The 12,235-nt window shown below is 31.9% G+C and overlaps 4 protein-coding genes across 11 annotated transcripts; 2 read left to right on the top strand and 2 right to left on the bottom strand.

Annotated features, from left to right (window-relative positions):
• The first annotated feature begins 101 nt into the window (after nucleotides 1-101).
• On the top strand, nucleotides 102-2,017 carry LOC143153058 (sin3 histone deacetylase corepressor complex component SDS3). 4 transcript variants are annotated; one of them, XM_076323817.1, is made up of 8 exons: nucleotides 102-494; nucleotides 564-627; nucleotides 690-803; nucleotides 877-1,078; nucleotides 1,150-1,300; nucleotides 1,396-1,510; nucleotides 1,579-1,663; nucleotides 1,750-2,017. In XM_076323817.1, the coding sequence occupies exons 1-8, from the start codon at nucleotides 371-373 to the stop codon at nucleotides 1,843-1,845; spliced, it is 951 nt and encodes a 316-aa protein (XP_076179932.1). In that variant the 5' UTR covers nucleotides 102-370; the 3' UTR covers nucleotides 1,846-2,017. The 4 variants fall into 4 exon arrangements, with proteins under 4 accessions (XP_076179932.1, XP_076179931.1, XP_076179930.1 ...); XM_076323816.1 differs by having other exon boundaries at nucleotides 1,393-1,510; XM_076323815.1 differs by having other exon boundaries at nucleotides 103-494; nucleotides 1,150-1,330.
• Nucleotides 1,693-2,884, bottom strand: LOC143153295 (E3 ubiquitin-protein ligase MARCHF3). The gene is made up of 2 exons (XM_076324320.1): nucleotides 2,473-2,884; nucleotides 1,693-2,403 (listed from the first exon to the last, which is right to left on the bottom strand). Exons 1-2 carry the CDS (start codon nucleotides 2,713-2,715, stop codon nucleotides 1,906-1,908), a joined length of 741 nt encoding a protein of 246 aa, XP_076180435.1. The 5' UTR covers nucleotides 2,716-2,884; the 3' UTR covers nucleotides 1,693-1,905.
• Nucleotides 2,885-3,012: 128 nt separating this feature from the next.
• Nucleotides 3,013-4,598, bottom strand: LOC143153296 (uncharacterized). Of its 4 annotated transcripts, none has more exons than XM_076324321.1 (6): nucleotides 4,468-4,598; nucleotides 4,013-4,169; nucleotides 3,729-3,910; nucleotides 3,530-3,656; nucleotides 3,296-3,468; nucleotides 3,013-3,223 (listed from the first exon to the last, which is right to left on the bottom strand). In XM_076324321.1, the coding sequence occupies exons 2-6, from the start codon at nucleotides 4,154-4,156 to the stop codon at nucleotides 3,139-3,141; spliced, it is 711 nt and encodes a 236-aa protein (XP_076180436.1). In that variant the 5' UTR covers nucleotides 4,157-4,169; nucleotides 4,468-4,598; the 3' UTR covers nucleotides 3,013-3,138. The 4 variants fall into 4 exon arrangements, with proteins under 4 accessions (XP_076180436.1, XP_076180438.1, XP_076180439.1 ...); XM_076324323.1 differs by having other exon boundaries at nucleotides 4,353-4,490; XM_076324324.1 differs by lacking the exon at nucleotides 4,468-4,598 and adding an exon at nucleotides 4,353-4,457 and having other exon boundaries at nucleotides 4,013-4,163.
• A 657-nt stretch (nucleotides 4,599-5,255) lies between these two features.
• On the top strand, nucleotides 5,256-12,226 carry Pcm (5'-3' exoribonuclease pacman). Of its 2 annotated transcripts, XM_076324902.1 has the most exons (18): nucleotides 5,256-5,449; nucleotides 5,621-6,061; nucleotides 6,148-6,595; nucleotides 6,670-6,920; nucleotides 6,987-7,114; nucleotides 7,202-7,584; nucleotides 7,652-7,944; nucleotides 8,013-8,299; nucleotides 8,377-8,653; nucleotides 8,719-8,997; nucleotides 9,068-9,228; nucleotides 9,294-9,676; nucleotides 9,756-10,252; nucleotides 10,322-10,408; nucleotides 10,481-10,636; nucleotides 10,712-10,948; nucleotides 11,033-11,458; nucleotides 11,544-12,226. In XM_076324902.1, the coding sequence occupies exons 1-18, from the start codon at nucleotides 5,375-5,377 to the stop codon at nucleotides 11,712-11,714; spliced, it is 4,980 nt and encodes a 1,659-aa protein (XP_076181017.1). In that variant the 5' UTR covers nucleotides 5,256-5,374; the 3' UTR covers nucleotides 11,715-12,226. The 2 variants fall into 2 exon arrangements, with proteins under 2 accessions (XP_076181017.1, XP_076181018.1); XM_076324903.1 differs by lacking the exon at nucleotides 5,256-5,449 and having other exon boundaries at nucleotides 5,719-5,900.
• The last annotated feature ends 9 nt before the right edge of the window (nucleotides 12,227-12,235 follow it).

The following is a 12,235-nucleotide window of genomic DNA, read 5'->3' as shown; positions in this document are numbered from 1 at the left end:
GCGACAGTCAAAACATTAACTGCAGGGTGTGCACACATTTCCTAGTAAATATATGAATTTACTAAGTTTACGCTTTGACTATGACCAATATAAAAAACGTCCGAGTAGTCCTATGGAGAACAGAATGGAAGTGATAATTATAATATCCCTTCTGATTCGTATCTCTTATATATTTGTACATACATACTGTATTTGTTTATGAATACTTCTCTGTCAGTACCGATTTTATAATACTCTAATAAAAGTTGCTATTGAATCCCTTTGTAATTGACAGTTTTAACCTTCATCCAAAACAAGTTGTTTATCTCATTGATATAATACAATTTCAAATTGCTGAACAGTTTGAAGGAAATGATTATTGTACGGTAAAATGTCTTATCAAGATTCACCGTTTTCGACCATGTATGGTCAAGATGATTACGATATCGACGAGGATAACGAAGAGTATTTGGAGGATGATCGAGACGCTGAAGAGCAAGATGAGAGTGATGAAGGTACGCTTAATCGTTAAAGCAAAATGTTTCATATTTAATTATCTTTCTATGATTAATATAAATTTGCAGATACTGAAGAAGCAAGTGAGACTGATCTTGGTAAATCAGAAGAATATACAGAAATAAAGGAACAGTAAGTTGATCAATTCATGTTTATGAAATCTTGTAGGTAATAACTAATATATAATTCTTTAGAGTATATCAAGATAAATTGGCCAGTTTAAAGAAACAATTACAGCAACTGAAAGATGGTACTCATCCTGAATATAATCGCAAGTTAAAACGCTTGGAAGCCCAGTACAAAGAAAGGTACAGTTCTATTAAATATAACACAATTTTATAGTTAATATATATGGTCCTTTGAGTGAATTTTTATTTGCAGATTACGACTAAATATAATTTACCGTGATTACCTAACAGAATGGGTTGAACGAGATTACATACTAGAAAAGAAAGCAGCAGTCAAGGAATTTGAAGAGAAGAAAATAGACTTGAAGGAAAACTTATTAACAGACATGGAAGAGAAACGAAAGATGATAGAGTCTGATCGTCATACAATGGAGCTTACAGGCGATTCAATGGAGGTGTACATCTAATGAGAGGAATAATTGTATTTTTATTATAATATGTATGTTTTCACTAGTTTGTTTTTTAGGTAAAACCTGTAATGACAAGGAAATTACGAAGACGTCCGAATGACCCTGTACCTGAAAAAGTAGAAAAACGAAGAAAACCCCCTCCGGCACAATTAAACTACTTGTTAGATGAAAAAGAGATTGAAAGTGATTTAAAAGCTATTAGTCGTGGTAAAGTTCTGACTACTGTTCGAAAACCAGGTACTGATTGGATATTCTTAAGCAAAATGCATACGTTAATTGGTTTTTTTTTTTGTTTACAGTAGTATTGACACATTACAACACAGTAAATATGCCTTCGCAACACATACCCCTATCTTCTGATGCCCCTCTGGTAGAAACTAGGATAGAAGATGGAAAACTCTTACATGAAAGACGATGGTAACATTTGCTCTGATTTCTTCTCAGAAAAATTTAAAAAATTCCATATTTTAAATGAGAAATTATAGGTTTCACCGTGGACAACCCGTATATGTAGAAGGAAAGGATTTAACAAGGTTTGCCGCAAATATCTCAGCAATCGGAACCGAGGCTGTAAGTAAATAATTATTGCTAAATTTACGGAACTTACAATTCTTTTTTATTATATTTATTTCAAGTATAATTTCTTTGTTTTTTAGATCTGGGTGAAAAAAGTTTCAGACGGAAGTAAAGTACGAATATACATATCTCAGCTAAGTCGAGGGAAAATTTCGATCAAAAGGAGAGCGTCTTAATAAATTGTATAGTAATTAGATAAAGTATACATTGTTATGAATTAAAGTGTTCATTAATCTTTAAACTTGTGATATATTAGATTTATAGTTTATCGGAGTTCTATTTTCTGGATCCAATATAATTTTTACTGTACTTGTCTTTTGCCACCAATAAAACCAGATTTTTTGGTGATACTGTATTGCCATATACATCCATATGAAATACGACAAAAGTAATAAGGACATCATTGTTAATAATAGATAGGTAGTCCACTGTGCTGGAGGGAAATTATCGTAATTATTTTTTGCGTAAAAATCAGCCGCAACTATACAAACGTAAGAACATCCAATCGCCATGGGTGTAATGATAACACTTCGAATTGAATCGGATCGTAAATTGCGAACGTATAATTGATGTTGGTGTTGATTCAGGCATAGCCAAATTACGATTGAGTGTAAGACATGATAACGTGGAGTGCGTGCGACAAGAAACTGGTGTCCGCACAATTCGCAACTATTTCTATTGCTCTCTTCTAACCAGCGTTCCAAACATTTTAAATGAACTGCGCCCATGGTTCCCTTAAAGAAAAATATTTTAGTTCTATGAATAATCTGATACTTATATTAATAAAAAATTTATTAGCAAACCTTGCATTTGCAGGGATATATAATGGGTAACTGTTGAGTAGTATCGTAACAAATACGGCAATGTATATCTTCGTTGGAAGTCTCATGTACAGTTAATTTACGTCTTTTATTTGTTAAGAGGATATCGTCAAGTTTTCGTTTAACCGAACGCTTAACAATTTTTTTCTCTTGATTGCATTTTGCTTCGACTTTTGTTATTATTTTTTCCAAAACGCTTTCCACCGAACTCTTCTTGTTGATCATTCTAAACTGTTTTCACGATGATTCGTTTAAATTATTTAACCTACAAAAATGTCTGTAACATTGAAAACAAAAACAAATGAAACCAATTGCATAACAGATGCTACAAACATTGAGTTACCATATTGATTATCACGGTACTTCATTAAAATCAAAATACGAATTTTATTACGAAACAGATTTTTTTACGCACGAAAATATATTACAAATACCTATTGTAATAGTTTTCTATATAAACTGAAACAAATAAAACAATTAAAGGAATGAAGAAAACTGTGAAGATATTTACGAACGTTCTGCTACATGTATAAAAATTTGTATTACGTTACGAAGAATACAGTTAAGTTAACCGAATAAGGTAATATTAATACAGTACGTAATTATGTGCAATTTGTAATTAATCGCTAAACTATAAACTAATGTAGGTCACTCAGCCATCATATCCACGCTGAGGCAATCTTCACCCATATTACTTGGAGATGTTTCTAATTCACCAATTTCGTTTGACTCACTGCAAATATAAATTTCACGTAATGTGCGATCGTTGAGGACTTATTATATAATAAATAATTAAATTGTTTACCTATCTAACGAAGGGTCATTACTGAACATTTCCGTTGGGACTGTAGGCGGTGCTTTTTCTGGTACAAGCTCCAAGTATGTCTGACGAGACTCTAAATGTCTTTCTACTTCTTCTGGTGTCATATGACCATCCGACATTAAAGACATTGGTACTATATTATTGGATGATTGTACCTGTAAGAATATAAAGATTTCATAGAAGCATCATTAGTTATTAATTAAAAAGATCACTTACTATAGGTGTATTGTTTGATTTTGTCACTTTTGGAGTAGGTTTTTTCTTTTTACTGGTGTTAAAAGGTTTTGTCACTGTTGGTATGTGATGTGAAGTATGATTACTAATGCCCATCTCAATTTTTTTCCTTGAAAAGATTATAGATTTCATTAGTAGAAGTTTCTTTTAATAAAGAGAAAGTATTATTCTTGCCATTTACCTTTTAGATGTATCAAGACGAGGGACTTCTTCATCAGATGATTCTGTTTCATCACTTTCACTAAATGACGCATCTACCTTCTCATATTGCAATAATCGATCCAATAAAAAACTTTTGTCCCTATTAACTTTCAGCAGTTTCCTTTGTGTAGATCGTAAAGCTTCTTGAAAACACTCATTTTCCTAAAATAATTATATAATTATTCAATATGAACAAACAACAAATATATATAGCACATTTGAACATGTTTGAAGTTTGAACACATTACTTATAGATCCACATACATAAATTAGAAATTTCAACTTCCTCTTAAGATTCCGATATTGATCCTTGTAATTAGGCACTTCTTCTTCTGGGCTGTCCTCATCATCGTCTTCTGCATCTGCATTGTTGTTTGCAATTGAACGACAATACCATCCTTCCAACATTGATCATCTACAACTAAGACAATAAATAAAGTTACAATGATTGATTATTAACACATTAATTGTTTTATGAATATTTAATAATTAAATTTCCTTTTGTACCATTTATTTCATAGTCACAAAAAGTTGTCACGCAACTGAATTTGAATGCATGATAATTAAAATAGAAAATTTTCTGTTAATATTATTTTGATACTACTTAAGGTTAAGTCCTCGGTGACAGAAGATAAGTTGACGATGATATATTTCACGGAAAATGGGATTACACTTGATCCTCCAACAAAGTTGGAATTATAATGGAATTTCAGAAGTACCTAATCCAAAGCTTCAAGATGATTTTTTTGGAGTCGCAAATAGTCGACGCGAACGATTATTAGGAAGATAAATAAGCTGTTTATGACTGGCTTCCATTCTGAACTTCTTTATCGATTCTATAGTAACTTTGAAATGCTATCATTTGACCGGAAGCATTCAATTGTATTTTCAGATACAATTTAATAAAATCTTATTTGTATAAATAAACAATTTCCTTATGTATTTCTTAATATTAAAATTATTGATTCCTTTTTATTGTACGACATAAAAATTCTATATAATTATTAATTTTACACATTGTTTTATGCAATTTTTAGTTGAAAATTGCATAAAACAATGTTCGGTGGAAAAATATGTCCATTTGTTGTGGCATTTCTTGAAAATGATTTATAACAAAATGTAAATTATATTAAGTAATGAAAAATCGAAAAATTGAACTTTAAAAAGTGTATTAAAATAATAAATAGTTACGTAAATTTATAAAAATAAATTCAGTTTTAAATCAATTCTCTTTAAAATGTTTACAAAGTAATAATATAATGCAATAAATTTGAATACATCCATTTCTTATTTGTTGCTTTTACGAGTTTAAAAATAACAAAATTACATTGAATTCAAGTGAATTAGTGTCTTCGTTTTAGGGAAAATAGTGCATATGAATTTACTACTATTAATCGCCATCAAAGCGCTACGTTACACGTGTATACACTTGTTTTGTCATTGGCTTTCTTGTCTTTAAACTCGATTGTTTATGAATACATTGGAATAAAGTTGATAAAGTAAACTTACAGTCAAAGTTTGTAATTTTCGTAAAAAGTATTTTGACAAGAAATCGTAAGTGTTTTTCCTTTATAGTGCGAATCGTATGAAACTTTCGTATCATTACAAAAAAGTTTCCTAATTAAAATGGGGATACCGAAGTTCTATAAATACATAAGTGAAAGATATCCTTGCCTCAACGAAACGTTAAAGGATTATCAGGTACCAGAAAAAAAAATAAACAATATTTGTTTTCTTCAATGATTCTTTCTAATAAGCTCCTGACGTTGTCAAATAATATTAAAGTTTTTGTTATAGAAAAACATAATTGTATTATCACAAACAGATACAACTTAATAAGAAGCATAATAATGATTACATCATTGTTTACAGATACCAGAGTTTGATAATTTATATTTAGATGTAAATGGTATCATACATGGATGTTCACATCCTAATGACAGTGACATTACATTTTATATCACAGAAGAAACTATGTATAAAAATATATTCAACTATATTTCATTGTTGTTTCGCATGATCCGACCTCAGAAGTTATTTTTTATGGCAATTGATGGTATAGCACCACGTGCAAAAATTAACCAACAAAGGTGTAGACGTTTTAGGAATGCACAGGAAATACAGGTTCAAGAAGAAAATGCAAGGGCAAAAGGTATCAATCTGCCAAAGGAAAAAAGATTTGATTCCAATTGTATAACTCCTGGAACACTTTTTATGTCTAAATTAGATGAACAATTAAAATATTTTATTCAGTACCAAATTTCAACCAATAAATTTTGGCAAAAATGCAAAGTTATATTCAGTGGATCTGAGGTATTAAATCTTGATGCACTGTTGCTTAAGTAGGTAGACACTATTGTAAATGTAGAAAACACATAAGCTTGTAACAATTACTTTAGGTTGCAGGAGAAGGAGAGCACAAGATAATGGACTATATTCGTTATATGAAGTCTCAACCAGATTATGATCCACATACTAGACATTGTTTATACGGTTTAGATGCGGATTTAATAATTTTAAGTTTATGTACTCATGAAATGTACATTACATTACTTAGAGAAGAAGTAAAATTCACTAAAAATTATAATAGATTTGTAAATGCAGAAGAATCAAAATTCTGTCTCTTCCATTTATCTCTGTTAAGAGAATATATAAATCATGAATTTTCTCCATTAAGGGAGAAGTTATCTTTTCCTTATGATATTGAAAAAATCATTGATGATTGGATTTTAATGGGATTTCTTTTAGGAAATGATTTTATTCCAAACTTGCCACATTTACAAATTACAAATGGTGCATTACCTATTTTGTATCTAGTCTATATGGATATATTACCAACGTTAGAAGGTACATCTAGTTTATAACAGGATAATAATATTTAAAATAATACATTTTAATTTAAAACATGCAATTTATTTTAGGGTATATAAATGAATCAGGAACTTTAAAGTTGGACAGATTTGAGAAATTTATGAAAAGACTTAGTCGTCTTGACAAATTACACTTTTCTGATCACTATGAAATACTAAAATATTTTGAAAGTAAAACAGGAAAGCGTTTTATTGAATCAGACAAAACTTGTAAAAAGCTAGAGAATAATGAAGAGATTCTGTCTCCACAGAGAATACAAGATAAAGAATTTGATGCTTTGCTTAGATCTGCAGCTGAAATGGTACTTGTTTATATATAGATTTATATATTTTTTTCAGAATGTTTTGTTTAACATTATTTAATATAGTCATTAGGAGAATTTGATGAAGACGAGACAGGAGATGATAAGTCAGACAGTGAAACTTACAATATGGAGTTTGTTCAATATAAGAAGAATTATTACATGCAGAAATTAGAATGTAATAATATAGATGAGTTAGTATTCTGAGAAAAATAATATAATCTAGTAGTTTCCTAGCATTTTCTTATTCATCAACTATATGTTGTTTAAAAATATTTCAGAGATTTTCTACGTTCTCAAGCTGAAGGCTATGTCAAAGCAATTCAATGGAATTTAAATTATTATTATAATGGATGTTGTAGTTGGTCGTGGTATTATCCCCACCACTATGCACCCTACATTTCAGACATAATAAATTTTAAAGATTTAAAATTGGAATTCGACTTAGGAGAACCATTTCTACCATTTCAACAACTGTTAGCCGTATTACCACCACACAGTAAAGATTTATTACCAGAAGCATTCCAAACGTTAGTGACCGACAAAGAATCGCCTATAATCAATTATTATCCAGTGGACTTTAGGATAGATCAAAACGGCAAACGTAATGAATGGGAGAGTGTTATACTTATTCCGTTTATAAATGAGAAACATTTACTGGATGGTAAGTGGAAACGGTTCAATAAATTTTGAACTGTCGCGAGTAAATGTAGCTAAATTAAATTTTATAGCTATGGAGCCTCATTATTCAAAATTAACTCCCGATGAACTCGCAAGGAATAAACGTAGATCAATGTGTTTGTATACTTATACGGAGGAAAATGTGGTTTTTTACAAATCACTTGAATATTTTCATGATTTTATCAATCACACAAATGTACAGTTAATAAAATCTGAGGATATTATCGTACCGCGGGAAAAATTAGTAAGAGGACTGTGCCCAGGCGTAAACTTAAACATATATTATCTTGGCTACCCAACGTTCCGGTATATAGAACATACTGCAAGTCTGGAGAAGACCAGGGTAGGTCTATCAATTTTTTAATTTATTTTTATTGTTAGTATATTTTATTTACCTTATTTGTTGTATAGGTACAGGTTTTTGAGAACAGGTCAAATGGTGATAATATGATTTTACACATAAAAACCCCACCTAAGACGAATTTAATGTCCGTGGCATCTAAATTGTTAGGTAAAACAGTGTTTGTAAGTTGGCCTTACTTAAAGGAAGCTCAAGTAGTGAAAATTTTAACTCGTGATAGAAAATTAAGCTTAATTAACCCACAAGCGACGTATTGTCCTGAAAATATAAACAAAGAAAACATGAAGGGTTTTTATTGCACGCAATGGAATTTACAAAAAAAATATATCACTGAAATGTAAGTTTGCTAATAAATTGTTTATATGTTTAAATATCTAATAATGTTATATGTTGTTGTACATATCATATTTGTAGGTATAGAAATCGTCTTGGAGTAGAAATTGGAGAAATAAACATTTTAGTTCAAGCACGACCAGCACTAGGCCATAAATATGTCTTTGGCAGTCATGAAAAACTATATTTTGAAAAAGAGTGGTCGAATTCGCAAATAACTTGTCCTTATCAAATGATAGTACAGAATATTACAATCCACACACAATATACAAAATTGTATAAAACTATTGATGATATTTTTGTTCCTGGATCAAACTGTTTTATGATAGGGCATCCTCATTATGGCGCAATGGTGAAAGTATGTTGCATAGATTGTTTATGTTGTTGAAATAACAGCATTTTGTAAAAGAATTCTTTTAATAGGTAGTTGACCCTAAGATTTATAAGAAGTCAGGTAGAATAAAAGTAGAGGTATTTGTGACTCCTGAACCATCGTTAGAGGCAATAAAACAGATTCGCCAGGATCGAAAACCTCAATATATGTCGGGAAGTATAGTTGCATCACGGTTAAGCATAAGTAAGTCTCTTCTAAGCAGAATAACAGGCATGATTTACGTGACGCAAACCTCGGATGAATTGGAACAAAACGATACCAGGTACAACATTGGATTGAGTTTAAAATTCAACCGGAAAAATGAGGAAGTAAGCCTGATAGCAACTCTTGAAATCTTATATGGTTGTTTAACGCATTTCACTGTATGCATCTTTACAGGTACCCGGTTATACACGAAAAGAGTATGGTCAGTGGTTGTACAGCTGGAAAGCCATTGATTTAATCCGTAGTTATATGGTAAAATGCCCAGACTTGTTTGAACGATTAGAAAAAAACATATCTAATGATGTTTTTTTTGAAGAAGATTTATTTGATAAAGGGTAAGTAAACTGTGAGGTGTGTAACTTTTATTAATTATTTTCCTACTAATTCTTTAAACGTGTAGTTCAGGAGCATTGAATGATACTGTAGTGTGGTTGAAGGAGAAGCTTCAAGGAGTACAATATCATGCCTGTGGTACAATGACCCTCGACTTCAATCTAGTGAAGAAGATAGAAGAAGAAATAGATCAGTTTCTCATTACACAGAGCAATGCCGTGAGGCTTGTGCCAATGCAAGTAAAACCGCATTTGATTTTCAAACCCGGTTTGCATTTATGTAACACTCCGCCAGATTCAAAAACCCAGACTCTTTTGCTGGACAGAATATGTTGTACCAATTACAATTTCACAGTTCCTCTCGGTCACAAGGGAATCGTCATAGGCATGCAAAAGGCTGAAAACGTGTTGGATACAATATACGAGGTTCTGTTTGATAAACCATTCTCAGGTAAATGGACAATCCAGTTTTCAAACGAAATTTTATGCAAAGTATTAGCGTTTACGGAATCAAAGTTGATTATTTCAAGGTGGGGTCAACATAAACGGTAGCTCAGAGTGCCGTACGTATCGTTTGTCGATGTTTGATTTCATAAATATTAGTTACGGCATGAGAATAGAACATGGTAGGACGAGGTCGGTGGACGCGAACACAGAATTTACAGAAGTCTGGAAGCTTGCATCCAATCAGGAAGTTCAATCGTACGCAAACGCGAGCGCGAGCGCATTCGCGTCGTATAGAAAAAAGAATCACTCACCGGTGGAGCCACGGACGTCGCCGAAGCTGCACATTATTCAGAGGAATAATGAAGAGCCAAATCAGAGCTGTCAGTTGCCGCCGTCGCCAAACGTTTATAAATGGAAGCAGTGCAACATTCAGAACACTACCGTGAACATGCGAGAAGCGTATAAATCGAACAAAAACGTTCAGCAAAACGCACCCCAGAAAAATAAGCAGAAGAAACAATCAACAGCAAAGCCGTCACTCGAGTTCCAAGCGTTGTGGAACGAATTACATAAATCGCAGGTTAGTTTTATGGTATATATTCATGTAGTAACTTTATAAAAAGACTTATAAATCGTTCTAAATTATTAGAAATCGAACGGTCCGCCAAAGGCTGCAGAACAAATTTCAACAAGATCACAAATGAAACAGATCAATAAAAGTTTTCCTGAGAATTCTGTGGGTATCTCTTAAAGCCTGTTTTATTTTATTATCGTTAGGCAAACTAATTTATCAATCTTCGTATTTTAGCCGCAAGATCCTAGTGCATTTTTAAAGGCTGTACTAAAAATTTCTGATGAAAATATAGAACGAAACCCATCATCAAAAACACCCTCAAATAATGCAATTTCACAAGAGAAAAATAAAGTATTGGATACACCTCCGTTGGTACAACAATTATTTGATGTACGAATGTATTGAGATAAAATACCATAACAAAATGAGAAAAAGTTGATTGTTATAGGAATTTCATTTTTGCAGCATGCTCGACAAAACAAACAAGTAAAAGAGGAGAAAAAACCAATCTGGTACTGTTCACAATTGTTGAATTACTACCAACTTAATGGAGCCGGAATGCCTCGGTATAGCTACTTTACAGATGAAGAAACTCAATTAATTCGTTCACACATTCTCCTACCAGATAAGAGAGTGTTTGTGGGAGATCCTTGTGTAAATCATGAACAAGCAGCAGGGAGTGCTGCTGAGAAAGTTTATAAGGTAATTGAAGGTTAAAATTTTAGCAGGTTTCATTGTATTTTCCTTTCTTAATGATGTATAGTTCTTTTCCTTTTTTAAAATTAGGAATTAAATTTGGTCCACGTACTACCAAATATGAAAACATTTCTGCCACCTCCATTGCATTGGTTTTCTATCCGACAAAATAATTCTTGGTTGCAAAATGTACAGCCACCAGGAGTACCCTTTCAACCTGCAAAGCCTCAACCACATCAACATTATCTCCAGTGGTCCCTAAAAGTGCAACACAATTCAGGGTATCAACAAGTGTCTGAGCAGAATAATCAGCATAAGTTTCAGCCTCAACCGAAACTAACTCAAAATGTATCAAAGTCTGAAGTAAAGAATAGTACGTCTTTTGTTCCACTGCAAGCACAAAAGAAAAATAGAAATATCACTGCTAAGCAGAGTGACACCAAGGAAACTAATCAATGTGCCAAAGACAATCTTCAGCCAGTAGTACAACAGGAAAAAAAGGAATTGCCTACTAAGGTTTGTAAATACCATTTTTTGGGTACAATTGTAATTGCGGCACTTTCTTGAAATATAATTGTTATAAATTTTTGTTCTCGTGCAGAAAGTTGACACCGTCGCCACGATTACTGAGAAACAAAAATCTGCACAAAGTAGTTCACGCCAAGTACAAAACACACAAAACATAATGATGCCTAAGAAATCGCGAGTTGCTGCGAAATTTGGTATATCGTCTCAAACAGAGGAAACAAATCACAGTAAGGAGTCTACTTAAAGACATTTGACACGACGGCACATGAAAACAATACGAAATGTTGATACATATTTATCTTCATCTCTCAAACACTTCTTTAATATGCATTGTAATAAAAGATTCCATAATACTCAGTTTGTAAGTAGCGTTATTTTAGATTTCTTTTGTAAGGATATTGGCTCGTTATACTGTATAAAAGTACGTTTAAGGATACGTTAATTGTAAGATTGAATTGATTTTTATACGTATGATTTGAGGTTGTGTGGAGAACAGTATTGAGTACTATAGAAATTATAATGTTTGATGTACATTAGTATATCGGCTAGATGCAGCCACGAAATGTGATCATTTAATTTAGATTTAAGAAAAGTGGGGAAAAAATAAAATATTTTAATTATAATCGATCACTATATATATGATCAGTTATTTTTGTGGGTTTTATATTTTGTTGATCACTTAAAACTGTACGAGTTTGTTTGTAAATTTTTAAAACGTACTGATCACTGAGAAAGAATAAAAACGATGCGTTATACAACATACAT

This window comes from Ptiloglossa arizonensis, chromosome 12 (genome assembly GCF_051014685.1).
Source record: "Ptiloglossa arizonensis isolate GNS036 chromosome 12, iyPtiAriz1_principal, whole genome shotgun sequence".
Lineage (NCBI taxonomy): Eukaryota > Metazoa > Arthropoda > Insecta > Hymenoptera > Colletidae > Ptiloglossa > Ptiloglossa arizonensis.
Note: the sequence above shows the minus strand (reverse complement) of the source record. Positions and strands in the feature narration are given on the sequence as shown.